The sequence below is a fragment of the Salvelinus sp. IW2-2015 genome, linkage group LG7 (genome assembly GCF_002910315.2).
Source record: "Salvelinus sp. IW2-2015 linkage group LG7, ASM291031v2, whole genome shotgun sequence".
NCBI classification, from domain to species: domain Eukaryota; kingdom Metazoa; phylum Chordata; class Actinopteri; order Salmoniformes; family Salmonidae; genus Salvelinus; species Salvelinus sp. IW2-2015.
Genome location: NC_036847.1, coordinates 17,807,202 through 17,823,069, shown reverse-complemented (window position 1 = coordinate 17,823,069; position 15,868 = coordinate 17,807,202). Strand labels below are relative to the sequence as shown.

Sequence of the window (15,868 nt, the reverse complement as noted above, 5' to 3'; positions counted from 1 at the left end):
TACACACAAGATGGTGTTCTCCGTTTTGCTCTACCACCCCCACAACACATACATGTCGGTTGTGTTGCTCTAGGATGCCCACAGGCCTCACAAGATTCGTCTGAAGGTCCTTTGGTACCCGTTTAAAAAATGAATGGATGTATATATGGAGACTGTTCAGGGCCAAAATAAGGGGTTAAATACATGTAAAAAATAAATCAAAAAGGTTTCCTGATCTTTCTTATATCTCTCAGATATAGGACAAACACTTCAGAACAAACTTCCTGTTCCATGTAATGAATCTGTTATTCAATGCGTTTGTATGGGCCAATAGCAGTAAGGCCAAAAATAATGGTTTAATATTTAATATATTCATACTTCAAAGGGTCTTAAAATTCTAAATCAAATAACAAAATTAACCTTGGTAGGACCTTCTTAAAACTATTTCATATAGCTTTGTAGAATTGGACAGGGTTAGATTGTTATGGGTTAAACATTGTGTGCATCCATAGATACCAACCATTAATCTGTGTGATTAAAGGGGGCTGAGTTAGAACGGTGTTTGTAAGACAAGGGTTACCGAAGGGCCCGGGGCTGGGTCTTTTTACAAAAACGTCAGCAGTGTCCGAATGGTTTGAGCAACAAATCTATCTATGAAAAGCTGAGACTCTCGTGAACTCGCACATATAAAATGTTTTGCTCTATGACGCTCACAAGGTACACAAGACTTGCTGGAAGGTAAGGGGTTATAGAATATCATAGGAAATCCCAGGACATTGTGTATATAATGCTGTAATAAGCTCACATAGTTGCTGTCGCAAACTCCACACAGTTGTCACTGACTAGTTGGATATTTATTTCCCAGTGAGTAAAAGTGTTTTGTACTTACAGCATTCATATAAATTCATTTTCACCAGGTTTTTGCTTTGGCGGAACTTATTAATTATATTGACATTTGTCAATAAAATGTATGAATGCAACTGTTTATGTCAAAGTGTTTTGTGTTCTATTTGTAGCCCTGTTTGTCCTGAAAATAAATGGTAAACACTTCATTGTGAGTCAAAATCTAAGTGCTGGACATGCAGATCGATGAAAGTCAGATCAATGAAAAGCAGATTTTTGTTGGGATATTTTTCAATCAAGGGTTGGATTTGTAGAATCAGGTGTGTTACTACTTGGCTGGAGCACAAGTGACTGTTTTGCAAGGTGGATGATAAAATGTACATCTATCAAATGCATAATACGTTTTTGACTGTTATGCCTATTATCTAGCTTACACACTGGAAAGAGTATGCAAGGCTTCATTTCTCTGATAAAAGTTTAGAAATTAGTCTCTAGAAATATGAGTAATGGGTGGCTTTCATGCACCTGGCAATGTCCTTGTGTGGTAGACCTATGGTGTCGTCTACCATTTATCTTTTTCTTTCAATGGTACTTGATGTTTTTATGTAATGCAATGTTGGTTAACATAGGTAGTGTGTTCTATTATGCTTCCTGATTTTTTGGGGCATAATTTTGAAGTTGTCCCTAATCTATTCAAAATGTGATATGCGCAATGGAAACTGTCTGTAACTCAGGCAGTCCAGATAATTTGGAATATAACTAACTGCAGCATCCGATGCTGTCGAGCAGGAGAGAACCTCGTCAGTGTAGTAACCAATAAGGATGCAGTATTTTATATATAGTCCTGCCAACCACACGTCGCGCTTGCGTGGAAGAGTCTACCCGACACACATGGAGCTATAGTGGTGTTTAGTGTTCTGTGTATAATAGTGGCGGTAGAAGAAACAGAACCCTTCAGTCCACTGCAGCACGGGGAGCAAGAAGACGACTCCATTTGAGTAATCATGTCGTGGCTCTTCGGCTGGGGAAGGGGGTCCAGCAAACCCCCGACAGATAAAGCAGAGACCCCTGGAGGAGAAGGGGGATTTTCTGATAAATCGTTCGGAGAGAAGCCCAAGGACAAATGGAGTAACTTCGACCCGACTGGGCTTGAACGAGCCGCAAAATCTGCGAGGGAACTTGACAGATCACGTTCGTACAATAGTTATCACATTGTCATGTCATTTGTTAAAGCTTCTTGTTCTTGTCGGAAGTTACCTTTTTGTTTGCAGATTTTGTGTGAGTTCAGTATCGCATGCAACTGTACGATATCGTTGCAGAATATGAGCAATTAAACGTTCTGACAACTGCAACAAAGTATCAATTGAACATGAATCAACTATAGAAAGTATGTAATGAACTGGACTCGACTGTATCAACAAAGACTGTCTGCAACAGGCTTTGGTGGGCGTGACAGTGATCGAAAGAACAAAGTGTTCTTCATGGGGATGTTTTCTGTCCTGCCACTTGTTAAAGATAACATTCCCGTTCGATGTTTGCAAGAGAGCATGTGGCCTGCATAGACGTATAACCTGCTGTTACATATATGGGGTTATATATTTAAGCAGTAAGGCACGAGGGGGTGTGGTTTATGGCCAATATACCACGGCAAAGGGCTGTTTTTTGCCTGGACACAGCCCTTAGCCGTGGTATATTGGCCACCCCCGAGGTGCCTTGTTACTATTATAAACTGGTTACCAACGTAATTAGAGTAGTACAAATACATGTTTTATTATACCTGTGGTATATGGTCTGATTTACCGCGGCTGTCAGCCAATCAGCATTCAGGGCTCGAGCCACCCAGTTTATAATTAGCCACGAACGTCAGTTTGGCGCATGCGTATGTATGCCCCCCCCCCCACACCCACCCACCTGCTGGTGAGACGAGTGTACTTTTGAGGAACAGAGGTCCTGAGCCCCATGACAGTGAAAGTGGTATCATTTTTGAATGAATGGCAATTAATGTCAAATAATTTCTCCTGTTCCCCAAATGAACATCTATACTCATAGTATCAAGTGACCAATTGACTTTGAAGTGTCTTAATTTTGTTTCCACCTTAACTCTATAGGCCATGCGAAAGAGGCGCTTGATCTGGCTCGCATGCAGGAGCAATCGGTACAGCTGGAGCATCAGAGTAAAGTGAAGGTGGGACACTTTCAAATGTCTGGTTATTAGGTTTACCCATTAAAATGTTGGGAGCATAAAAAGTGTGCAATTTTCTTAATTTTGTATAATACAGTTTACCTAGTCTACTGCTACAAACATTTATGGGTGTGCATTAGCTCATGCTTTTTACTTTTAGTTTTCAAGTGTCAGCCTTCTTCTATTTAGCTGCAGCATTTTGTTTTGTATAAGAAAACAAGTGTTATCCACTATTGCCTTATGATCTTCCCTTTCCTAGACATTCCGGTACTGTCACCTACATTTCAAAACGGGAACACATGGGTTCTCATTTCTATATATTCACCCACTTTCTCTCAATCCTCCCTTGATTTTTATCTTCAGATCCATATACTTGGCATCTATGATGCTCGCAATAATGAGATTAGGGTTTAAGTATAACAGTTCTCTGTCCTTCAAACTTACGACCTATTCCTCTCTGAAAACATGCTTTAATCCCATTCACTAACAGGAATATGAAGCAGACTTGGAGCAGCTGAAGGGGGAACAGATCCGTCTCCAGGCCGAGGAAAGGCGGAAAACACTTAGAGGAGACCAAACAAAATCAAGCGGTATGGGAGTGGTTGAGAGTTGCTGACAAATAGTCCTTGACTACATTCCACTGATGTAATTTACCAGTCAAGTGTGAATAAATCTAGTGTTGCGCTAAGTATGTTGTTATGGGGCTAATGTACATTATTTGTCTTTATTGTATTGCATCCTTAATGTTGGATCATGCTTCAAATGGTGCAAAGGTGTTTTCTGTCTTATTTCCTCTAGAGGGCACAGTATCAAGACAAACTTGCCAGACATAGATATGATGATCAAGTCAGGCAGCAGGTAAGCGCTCTGTTCTGATTTCTGTTGAATCTCAGCCATAGCTATAGAGAAACACAAGAAGAAACCCGATTGGGACCCATGCTGATAGAAAAAGGACAAGAATGAGAAATATGGCTAAGTGTATGTTCAGCATGTGTTTTGTATTTGCAGCAAGCCCTCAATGAGGAAAACTTGCGCAAGCAAGAGGAATCAGTAACAAAGCAGGAGGCTATGCGAAAAGGTGCAGGAAAATTCCCCATGTCATTATGACACACAGGAGAAGGTTTACTAAGCATTTGCACCTGCTCTTCATCAAGGAAAATGAAACATGAAGAATAGTGAACTGAGACCGTTTCATGTTTTTGTCATTGTTTACAGCAGGGGTAGGYAACCCTATTCCTGGAGTGCCGCAGGTACTGCCAGATTTTGTTCCGTCTAGGCATCACACCTGACCAACTGAGCTAATTGATCAGTTCAACCAAGCTGGCCTTCCGGGTCAGTAAATCAAAAACATGAAGTGCCTGCGGTTGTCTACACCTGGTTTAGAGTATATCTGTAGTTCTCTTCTGACAGAAACTGGTGCAAATGCTTTGTAAATCAGTCCCACAGTATGTTTACTAATAGCAGACTCAGTCAAAAACATATTTGAACTTACTTTAGTTCCACTCTCTTACCTAGCCACTATTGAACATGAAATGGCTTTGTGGCACAAGAACGAATTGCTTCGTGTAGAGGCGGAGTCTGCAGCTCGTGCCAAGGTAGAGCGGGAGAATGCGGACCTCATCCGTGAACAGATCCGCCTTAAAGCAGCCGAACACAGGCAGACGGTCCTGGAGTCCATCAGGTGAGATGGGAAGGGTCAAAATGGTTCTACACTCTACAGCAGTGTCCCATTATTGGGTCAGGCCCAATGGCGGGTTGCACTTGCAGTTACTTTTTAGAGGGTCACAGCTTGAGACTGGGCTGTGGAAGACAATCAGTTGTAAAGAGCTTTATACATTCCAATTCTTATCACATCTCATATTATGTAATATATTTAATTTGATCAGCCAGTATTCTGTTATGTTTGGATAAGAACCCAAGAATGCTGTGAATGTTTGGTAGTCATAATGGGAGCAGTCACTGTAATAATTATGTTTTTGTTTCTGTCAGGACTGCAGGAGCAGTCTTTGGGGAAGGGTTCCATGCCTTTTTGTCCGACTGGGATAAACTCACCGCCACGGTAAAAAGTCTCCCCCTTACTACCAATCTTCTATCACACTTTCACCCTACAAGCTGCGATATAGCTTGAATTTCACATTGTGGTTGCTTACCATATCTGAGTCATTGACACACACTGTTTGGTGAATGCCCTGCAGGTGGCTGGGTTCACACTGCTGGCAGTGGGGGTGTATTCAGCGCGGAACGCCACCGGGGTGATTGGGCGCTACATAGAGGCTCGTCTGGGAAAGCCCTCGCTGGTTCGAGAGACCTCCAGAATCACTGTTGGCGAGGCCATCAAACACCCTGTTAAGGTAACTAAAGAAGAGATAAAATAGTTCCCTTTCAGGACATAACAAATTGATATGGGATATTTGTTGTCCCTGCTCTTTGAAGTGCACTGAACAAAAATATAAACACAACAGGCAACAATTTCAAGGATTTTACAGAGTTACAGTTCATATTAGGAAATCAGTCAATTGACCCTGATCTTTGAATTTCACATGACTGGGAATACAGATATGCTTCTGTTGGTCACGTACCTTAACTAAAAAGGTAGGAGCGTGGATCAGAGAACCAGTCCATATCTGGTGTGACCACCATTTGCCTCATGTAGCACGACACATCTCGTTCACATAGAGTTGATCAGGCTGTTGACTGTGAGCTGTGCAATGTTGTCCCACTCTTTTAATGGCTGTGCAAAGTTGTGGGATATTGGCGGGAACTGGAACATGCTGTTGTACACGTCGATCCAGAGCATCCCAAACATGCTTAATGGGTGACATGTCTGGTGAGTATGCAGGCCATGGAAGAACTGGGACATTTTCAGCTTCCAGGAATTGTGTACAGATCCTTGTGACATGGGGCCGTGCATTATATTCCTGAAACATGAGGTGATGGCGACGAATGAATGGCACGACAATGGGCTTCAGGATCTTGTCACAGTATCTCTGCATTCAAATTGCCATCAATAAAATGCAATTGTGTTCGTTGTCCGTAGCTTATGCCTGCCCATACCATAACCCCACTGCCACCATGGGGCACTCTGTTTACAACGTTGACATCAGCAAACCGCTCGCATACACAATGCTATACACGCCGTCTGCCATCTGCCCGGTACATTTGAAACCAGGATTCATCCATAAAGAGCACACCTCTCCAGTGTGCCAGTGGTCATCGAAGGTGAGCATTTTCCCACAGAAGTCGGTTATGACGCCAAACTGCAGTCTGGTCAAGACCCTGTTGAGGACAATGGGGATGCAGATGAGTTTCCCTGAGACGGTTTCTGATAGTTTGTGCAGAAATTCTTCTGTCTTCTGTTGTGCAAACCCACAGTTTCATCAGCTGTCCAGGTGGCTTGTCTCAGACGATCCCTCAGGTGAAAAGCCGGATGTGGAGGTCCTGGGCTGGCGTGGTTACACGTGGTCTGCGGTTGTGAAGCCGGTCGGACCTACTGACAAATTCTCTAAAATGACGTTGGAGGCGGCTTATGGTAGATAAATTAACATAAAAGGATCTGTCAACAGCTCTGGTTGAGACATTTGTGGCATTGTGTTGTGTGACAACACTGCACATTTTAGAGTGGCCTTTTATTGTCCCCAGCACAAGGTGCACCTGTGTAATGATCATGCTGTTTAATCAGCTTCTTGATAGTCCATCCACCTGACAGGTGTGGCATATCTTGGCCAATGACAAATGCTCACTAACAGGGATGTAAACAAATGTGCTCAAAATTTGAGTAAAATAAGCTTTTTGTGTATATGGAGCTCATGAGACCAACACTTTACATGTTGCGTTTATATTTCTGTTCAGTGTAGTTAAAATGATGCCCATTATACAGTGCATTCGGGAAAATATTCAGACCCTTGACTTTTTCTACATTTTGTTATGTTACAGCCTTATTCTAAAATGGATTAAATTACTTTTTTCCCTCATCAATCTACACATGATACACCATAATGACAAAGCGAAAACAGGTTTTTAGAATTTTTGGCAAATGTATTAAAAATAAAACCGAAACACCATATTTACATAAGTATTCAGGCCCTTTGCTATGAGACTCGAAATTGTGCATCCTGTTTCCATTGATCATCCTTGAGATGTTTCTACAATTTGATTTGTGTCCACTTGTTGTAAAGTCAATTGATTGGACATGATTTGGAAAGGCACACACCTGTCTATATAAGGTCCCACAGTTGACAGTGCATGTCAGAGCAAAAACCAAGCCATGAGGTCGAAGGAATTGTCCGTAGAGCTCATAGACTGGATTGTGTCTCGGCACAGATCTGGGGAAGTGTACCAAAACATTTCTGCAGCATTGAAGGTCCCCAAGAACACATATTATTCTTAAATGGAAGAAGTTTTGCACCACCAAGAATCTTCCTAGATTTGGCCGCCTGGCCAAACTGAGCAATCGGGGGAGAACCCAATGGTCACTCTGACAGAGCTCCAGAGTTTCTCTGTGGAGATGGGAGAACCTTCCAGAAAGACAACCATCTCTGCAGCACTCCACCAATCTGGCCTTTATGGTAGAGTGGCCAAATTGAAGCCACTCCTCAGTAAAATGCACATGACAGCCCACTTGGAGTTTGCCAAAAGGCACCTAAAGGACTCTCAGACCATGAGAAACAAGATTCTCTGGTCTGATGAAACCAAGATTGAACTCTTTGGCCTGAATGCCAAGCGTCTTGTCTGGAGGAAACCTGGCACCCCCTACGGTGAAGCATGGTGGTGGCAGCACCATGCTGTCGGGACATTTTTCAGCGGCAGGGACTGGGAAGCTGGTCAGGATCGAGGGAATGATCAATGGAGCAATGCACAGAGAGATCTTTGAGAACCTGCTCCAGAGCGCTCTGGACCTCCGATTTGGGCATTCAACCTACAGAATGCACTGTAGGTTGAATATCATATTAACTGTATTATAATACATGTATGAAGTGTTTTACTGTATGTATGTGAACTCTGAGCTCTTTTCTACCTTCAGACAACGAAGCGTCTGAGAAGTAGACCACAGGATGCTCTGGAGGGAGTAGTTCTTAGTGTAAGTACACAGTGTACATTCAGTATTGTTCCATACACAGCATGGAAGAATTCTTTACATTACAATAAAAGCAGATATCCCTACACACTGATGTCACTGCTAAAGTTAGTTGACCTCCCTTAAGTTGACATTTCTCCTGCCCTCTCTCTTCCCTCCCCTCTCTCTGTTGTGTAGCCATCCCTGGAGGAGCGTGTGCGGGACATTGCCATTGCGACTCGTAACACTCGACAGAATAAGGGGCTCTATAGAAACATCCTTATGTATGGACCCCCTGGGACTGGCAAGACCCTCTTTGCCAAGGTATTACAAGGCATGCACTATACATGTTACTATAGTTTAACATATACTTTACTAGAATAAGGAAAACATTTAAACATTTTTCAAAATTGTATTGGTTAGGTGCAGGGTGGCGAAACTGGAAAATAATGTTTTGCTATTAACGTCACCGATGTGTATAGTACAGTCGTCACGAGCTGTCCATTGTCACCAGGGTCACACTTAGCCAATAGTTGCTGCATCCACTATTTTACTGAATGATGGTCTGTTACGTTGCCCTGCAGAAACTGGCCCTCCATTCTGGGATGGATTACGCCATCATGACAGGTGGAGATGTAGCCCCTATGGGCCGTGATGGCGTGACGGCCATGCACAAGGTCTTTGACTGGGCCAGTACAAGCCGGCGCGGGTAGGACATTCATTCACTGTGTCGTGTTAAATGTCCAAAATTTAAATGTACAGATCCTCTTTGGCACAAATCTTATGGGTGTTTATGTAAAATCAGAGCCATACACTACCTGTCAAAAGTTTTAGAACACCTACTCATTCAAGGGTTTTTCTTTATTTTTACTATTTTCTACATTGTAGGATAGTAGTGAAGACATCAAAACTATGAACAAACAAATATAGTGGCAAGCAAAAGTATGTGAACCCTTTGGAATGACCTGGATTTGTGCATAAATTGGTCATAAAATTTGTCAGTCAAAACATTTAAGTCATAACAATAGACAAACAGTCTGCTTAAACTAATAACACAAACAATTATACGTTTTCATGTCTTTATTGAACACGCCGTGTAAACATTCACAGTGCAGGGTGGGAAAAGTATGTGAACCTTTGGATTTAATAACTGGTTGACCCTCCTTTGGCAGCAATAACTTCAACCAAACGTTTTCTGTAGTCGTGGATCAGACCTGCACAACGGTCAGGAGGAATTTTGGACCATTCCTCTTTAAAAACTGTTTCAGTTCAGCAATATTCTTAGAATGTCTGGTGTGAACTGCTCTTTTGAGGTCATGCTACAGCATCTCATTCGGGTTGAGGTCAGGACTCTGAATGGGCCACTTCAAAAGGCATATTTTCTTCTGTTGAAGCCTTCTGTTGTTGATTTACTTCTGTGTTTTGGGTCATTGTCTTGTTGCATCACCGAACTTCTGGGTGATGTCCTTTTGAGCTTCAAATGGCCTTACATTCTCCTGCAAAATGTCTTGATAAACTTGGGAAATCAGACTGATAGCAAGCTATCCAGGCCCTGATGCTCCCTCCACCATGCTTTACAGTTGGGATGAGATGATGTTGGTGTGCTGTCTTTTTTTTCTCCACACTGTGTTGTGTGTTCCTTTTAAAAACAACTCAACTGTAGTTTCATCTGTCCACAGAATATTTTGGAACATCCAGGTGCTCCTTTGTGAACTTCAGACGTGCAGCAATGCTTTTTTTAGGACAGCGGTGGCTTCTTCCGTGGTGTCCTCCCATGAACATCATTCTTGTTTAGTGTTTTACATATCGTAGACTTGTCAACAGAGATGTTAGCATGTTCCAGAGATTTCTGTAGGTCTTTAGCTAACCTCAATGAGCATTCTGCGCTGTGCTCTTGCAGTCATCTTTACAGTACGGCCACTCCTAGATAGAGTAGCAACAGTACTGAACTTTCTACATTATAGACCATTTGTCTTACCGTGGACTGATGGACATTAAGTCTTGTAGAGATAATTTTGTAACCCTTTTCAGCTTTATGCAACAATTCTCTTTTTGTTTGAGGCATGGTTCACATCAAGCAATGCTTCTTGTGAATAGCAAGCTCAAATTTTGTGAGTGATTTTGATAGGGCAGGGCAGCTCTAACCAACATCTCCAATCTCGTCTCATTCATTGGACTCCAGGTTAGCTGACTCCTGACTCCAATTAGCTTTTGGAGAAGTCATTAGCCTAGGGGTTCACATACTTTTTCTCAAATACACTGAATGTTTAAATTATGTATTCAATATAGACAAGAAAAATACAATAATTTGTGTGTTATTAGTTTAAGCACACTGTTTGTGTATTGTTGTGACTTAGATGAAGATCATATAAAATGTTATGGCCAATTTATGCAGAAATCCGGGTAATTCCAAAGGGTTCACATACTTTTTCTTGCCACTGTATGGAATCATGTAGTAACCAAAAAAGTGTTAAACAAATATAAATATATTTTAGATTCTTCAAATTGCCACCCTTTTCCTTGATGACAGCTTTGCACACTCTTGGCATTCTCTGAACCAGCTTCACATGGAATGCTTTTCCAACAGTCTTGAAGGAGTTCCCACATATGCTGAGCACTTGTTGGCTGCTTTTCCTTCACTCTGCGGTACGACTCATCCCAAACCATCTCAATTGGGTTGAGTTCCGGTGATTGTGGAGGCCAGGTCAACTGATGCAGCACTCCATCACTCTCCTTCTTGGTCAAGCCTGGAGCTGTGTTGGGTCATTGTCCTGTTGAAAAACAAATGATAATCCCACTAAGCCCAAACCAGATGCGATGGCGTATCGCTGCAGAATGCTGTGGTAGCTATGCTGGTTAAGTGTGCCTTGAATTCTAAGTAAATCACAGACTGTCACCAGCAAAGCACCCCCACACCATAACACCTCCTCCATGCTTTACGGTGGGAAATACACATGCAGAGATCATCCGTTCACCCACACCGCATCTCACAAAGACATGGCGGTTGGAACCAAAAATCTCCAATTCGCGCTCCAGACCAAAGGACACATTTCCACCGGTCTAATGTCCATTGCTCTTGTTTCTTGGCCCAAGCAAGTCTCTTCTTCTTATTGGTGTCCTTTAGTAGTGGTTTCTTTGCAGCAATTCGACCATGAAGGCCTGATTCACGCAGTCTCATCTGAACAGTTGATGTTGAGATKYGTCTGTTACTTGAACTCTGTGAAGCATTTATTTGGGCTGCAATTTCTGAGACTGGTAACTAGGAATGTATCCTCTCCAGCAGAGGTAAGTCTGGGTCTTCCATTCCTGTGGCAGTCCTCATGAGGGACAGTTTCATCATAGGGCTTGATGGCTTTTGCAACTGCACTTGAAGAAACTTTCAGTTTTTGAAATTTTCCGTATTGACTGAGTCATGTCTTAAAGTAATGATGGACTGTCGTTTCGCTTTGCTTATTTGAGCTGTTCTTGCCATAATATGGTCTTGGTCTTTTACCAAATAGGGCTATCTTCTGTATACCCCCCTACCTTGTCACAACACAACTGATTGGCTCAAACGCATTAAGAAGGAAAGAAATTCCACAAATTAACTTTTAACAAGGCACACCTGTTAATTTAAATGCATTACAGGTGACTAAATCATGAAGCTGGTTGAGAGAATGCCAAGAGTGTGCAAAACTGTTATGAAGGCAAAGGATGGCTGTTTGAAGAATCTCAAATATAAAATATATTTGGATTTGTTAAACACTTTTTATGTTACTAAATGATTCTATGAGTCCATAGTTTTGATGTCTTCATTATTATTCTACAATGTATAAATAAAGAAAAAACTTTGAATGAGTAGGTGTTCTAAAACTTTTGACCGGTAGTGTGTATATAAAGATCCGTCTGCAGTTGAAGTCGGAAGTTTACATACACTTAAAGCCAAATATATTTAAACTCAGTTTTTCACAATATTTGACATTTAATCCTAGTTAAAATTCTCTGTCTAAGGTCAGTAAGGATCACCACATTATTGTAAGAATGTGAAATGTCAGAATAATAGAAGAGAGAATGATTTATTTCAGCTTTTATTGCTTTCATCACATTCCCAGTGGGTCAGAAGTTTACATACACTCAATTATTTGGTAGCATTGCCTTTAAATTGTTTAACTTGGGCCAAACGTTTTGGGTAGCCTTCCACAAGCTTCCCACAATAAGTTGGGTGAATTTTGACCCATTCCTCCTGACAGAGCTGGTGTAACTGAGTTAGGTTTGTAGGCCTCCTTGCTCTCACACGCTTTTTCAGTTCTGCCCACAAATTTTCTATAGGATTGAGGTCAGGGCTTTGTGATTGCCACGCCAATACCTTGACTTTGTTGTCCTTAAGCCATTTTGCCACAACTTTGGAATTATGCTTGGGGTCAGTGTCCATTTGGAAGACCCATTTGCGACCAAGCTTTAACTTCCTGACTGATGTCTTGAGATGTTGCTTCAATATATCCACATAATTTTACTTCCTCATGATGTCATCTATTTTGTGAAGTGCACCAGTCCCTCCTGCAGCAAAGCACCCCCACAATATGGTGCTGCCACCCCCGTGCTTCAAGGTTTGGATGGTGTTCTTCAGCTTTAAAGCCTCCCCCTTTTTCCTCCAAACATAACGATGGCCATAATGGCCAAACAGTTCTATTTTTGTTTGATTAGACCAGAGGACATTTAAAAAAAAAAAAAAAAAATTATTTTTAAATACAATCTTTGTCCCCATGTGCAGTTGCAAACCATAGTCTGGCTTTTTTATGGTGGTTTTGGAGCAGTGTATCCACAGGTACACCTCCAAATGACAGGCTAATTGACATAATTTATCAGAAGCTTCTAAAGCCATGACATCATTTCCTGGAACTTTCCAAGTTGTTTAAAGGCACAGTCAAGTATGTAAACTTCTGACCCACTGAATTGTGATACAGTGAAATAATCTGACTGTAAACATATAATGGATAAATTACTTGTGTCATGCACAAAGTAGATGTCCTAACCGACTTGCCAAAACTTTAGTTTGTTAACAAGAAATTTGTGGAGTGGTTGAAAAACGAGTTTTAATGACCTAACCCAACATAAGTGTATGTAAACTTCTGACTTCAACTGTATCTATGTGTGTGTCAGATTCAAATAACGATTGTGGGTCAATAGTAAAAAATTAAAATAAACGTTTTCTAATAAAGGCATTAGATTTGCTAATCTCTTTCTTTTCATTTGCCTCAACTTCTGTAGCCTCCTGCTTTTTGTAGATGAAGCAGATGCATTCCTACGCAAGAGATCCACAGTGAGTCCAGTAACAGAACTAAGCGCATGTTCTGTTTTCAAGAGTCAACATGTCGGCTATTTTGATCACATCAATGACTTTGTTGCAGGAGACAATCAGTGAGGACCTCAGATCCACCCTTAACGCATTCCTTTATCGCACTGGAGAGCAGAGCAACAAGTTGGTACCAACCTAAATAAAAACTGTTAATTTTACACTGGCAAGTTACCATCGTGATTTTTTTCCTATGTATATTATTTGAGTTTTTAGAAAGTGCATGAAAAGGTTGACTTGACTAAAAAGATCATGGTCTCTCTCCCCAGGTTTATGCTAGTGTTGGCCAGTAACCAGCCTGAGCAGTTTGACTGGGCCATCAACGACCGTATTGATGAGATTGTAAACTTTGCCTTGCCTGGGCTGGAGGAGAGGGAGAGACTGGTGCGCCTGTACTTTGACAGATTTGTACTGGAGCCTGCCACATTAGGGAGACAGTGAGTACACCATTCTCCACTTGTACTACAATGCCACTATATATGTGGCATACTGATTTGGGTAATGTCTACAAACAATATTTTTTAGATGTAATTTTCGACTAATGATTGCTCTGACGAAACAATACAGTGTGTTGAGTTGAAGGTGTATTTCACTAACATATATCCTCCTGCAGGAGAATGAAGTTGGCCCAGTTTGACTATGGCCAGAAGTGTTCGAACATTGCAATTCGTGCAGAGGGCATGTCGGGCCGTGAGATCTCTAAACTGGGTGTGGCCTGGCAGGTTAGTACATGTGACCTGTCCAGTTAGTTGTCTTTAGATAACGGGACACAGGATAACATTCAATCCCTGTTTTCTCATCAGGCTGCTGCATACTCCTCAGAAGACGGCATCTTGACGGAAGCTATGATCGATGCACGCGTTGACGACGCTCTCCATCAGCATGCGCAAAAAATGGACTGGCTCCACATGGAAGGGGGCGTGGAAAGTGCAGGTAAGCACGGGGTGGTGGTGCCAAAGGAGGCGGCAGCAGCGAGTGTAATAGGATTCACAGCGGTGCAAGAGGCTGTACCACAGGCCCTGGATTCAGTCCCCACCATCCAAGTGGTGCTCCCTGTCATGGAGGCCATCATCTCGAGCACTCAGGCCGCAGCGGAAGCTGAGCCAGTGAAGGTTAAAGAGGCAGCTGCCATTATTGAGGAGGCAGTTACCCTAGTTAACGAGGCAGAGGCTGTTAACCCCATTGTCACTGAGATTGTTGCAGCATTTCCAGCACTCAAGGAGGCAGAAGTGGTGGAGGATCCTGTGGAAACTGCTACTGCTATCCCATTGGTGCAGGAGGTAGAAATAATCAAGGATGTGCCAGAAAAGGCTACAGCATCTCTTGTTCCAGAGACTGTAGCAGTGCCTAAGGTAGAAGTCTATGTGACAGAAGCAGAGGTACTTGTAGACACAGCCCCTATCATTAAAGAAGAACCAGCTCCAACTAAAACCACCCAAGAGTTGGATGCTGCAGAAGCAGTCAAGGAGTCAGAAGCCATTGCAGTAGAGTCGGAGGCCACAGCAGTTCCTGTTGCCCAGAAGACAGAGGCCGCGACCACCCCCGTTGTCACGGAGGCCTCTGATTATGAAACTAAGACCACAGCAACCTCTGTTGCTCAGGAAACTGAGACCCCTGTAGCCCAGAACACAGAGGCCACTACTGCAAAGGTTGACACAGAAACTGCAGCTGAGGTCCCTGCAAATGTTGTGGCCAAGGAATCTGAGGTGACTGAAACTACAGCTGCCAAGGAAGCAGTGGACCCTGAAATCCCTGTCACCCCCGAGGCAGATGCTAGTAAAGTTAAAACACCTCAAGCAAAGGACCAGGAAGGTGACAACTTAACTAAACCAAAAGACCCTCCTAAAAAATTCTAACAAATGGTGCTGCTACTGAAACACTTTGGTAGGGAGCAAGTAGGTTAAATATTTTGAAGCAAAAATATGTACTGTACTGAATAATGGGTGTTTTGTCGTGATTAAATGGCTATTGATTATTCTGTCTCAATGGTGTCTTATTACACTTATCTATTGAACTATTTGTTTTTGTTTTTCAAAATTGCATGCCTTTATTTTTCAATTAAAGCGCTTTGAAATTGTAATGAAAAGCGCTATAAAAGTTTCATAAATTATACTTGCAGTTTTCAAGTTGGATTTGCAAGTTCTTAAGTATATGGGAAATGTAATGGTTAGAGGGGTGACCGGTTGTCTGGAAGATTGGAAAAGATAAGAAAATGGCAACAGATAAGAYTTTAGGCCTGTATACATCTCATTAGCAAATGAACTAGGTTGGTTGAGCACCATGTTACATCAATCCATCTTAACATGTCTGAGAAAATATTGGGGAAGATAGTAGTCCATTCTTTCCCTTACATTATTTTACATGTGAGGTGCAATGGCTCACAAAGCAACATCCAGGCCTTTTAGTCTTTGCAAGTGCAAAATCAAAAAAGAAAAGGAACAGGTGCCCATAAGGTAATAATATATAACCACACAGCATG

At 42.1% G+C, this 15,868-nt stretch overlaps 1 protein-coding gene across 1 annotated transcript; it reads left to right on the top strand.

The window, feature by feature from the left end:
• Nucleotides 1-1,732: 1,732 nt before the first annotated feature.
• LOC111966525 (ATPase family AAA domain-containing protein 3-like) lies at nucleotides 1,733-15,364 on the top strand. Its single transcript, XM_023991246.2, is given in 17 exon segments — nucleotides 1,733-2,013; nucleotides 2,931-3,007; nucleotides 3,495-3,568; nucleotides 3,570-3,594; nucleotides 3,803-3,862; nucleotides 4,013-4,082; nucleotides 4,520-4,685; nucleotides 4,994-5,063; nucleotides 5,200-5,355; nucleotides 8,025-8,081; nucleotides 8,256-8,381; nucleotides 8,642-8,766; nucleotides 13,305-13,356; nucleotides 13,445-13,515; nucleotides 13,659-13,826; nucleotides 14,003-14,111; nucleotides 14,193-15,364. Coding segments are annotated over 17 exon segments (2,646 nt in total). The 5' UTR covers nucleotides 1,733-1,826; the 3' UTR covers nucleotides 15,246-15,364.
• Nucleotides 15,365-15,868: the final 504 nt, after the last annotated feature.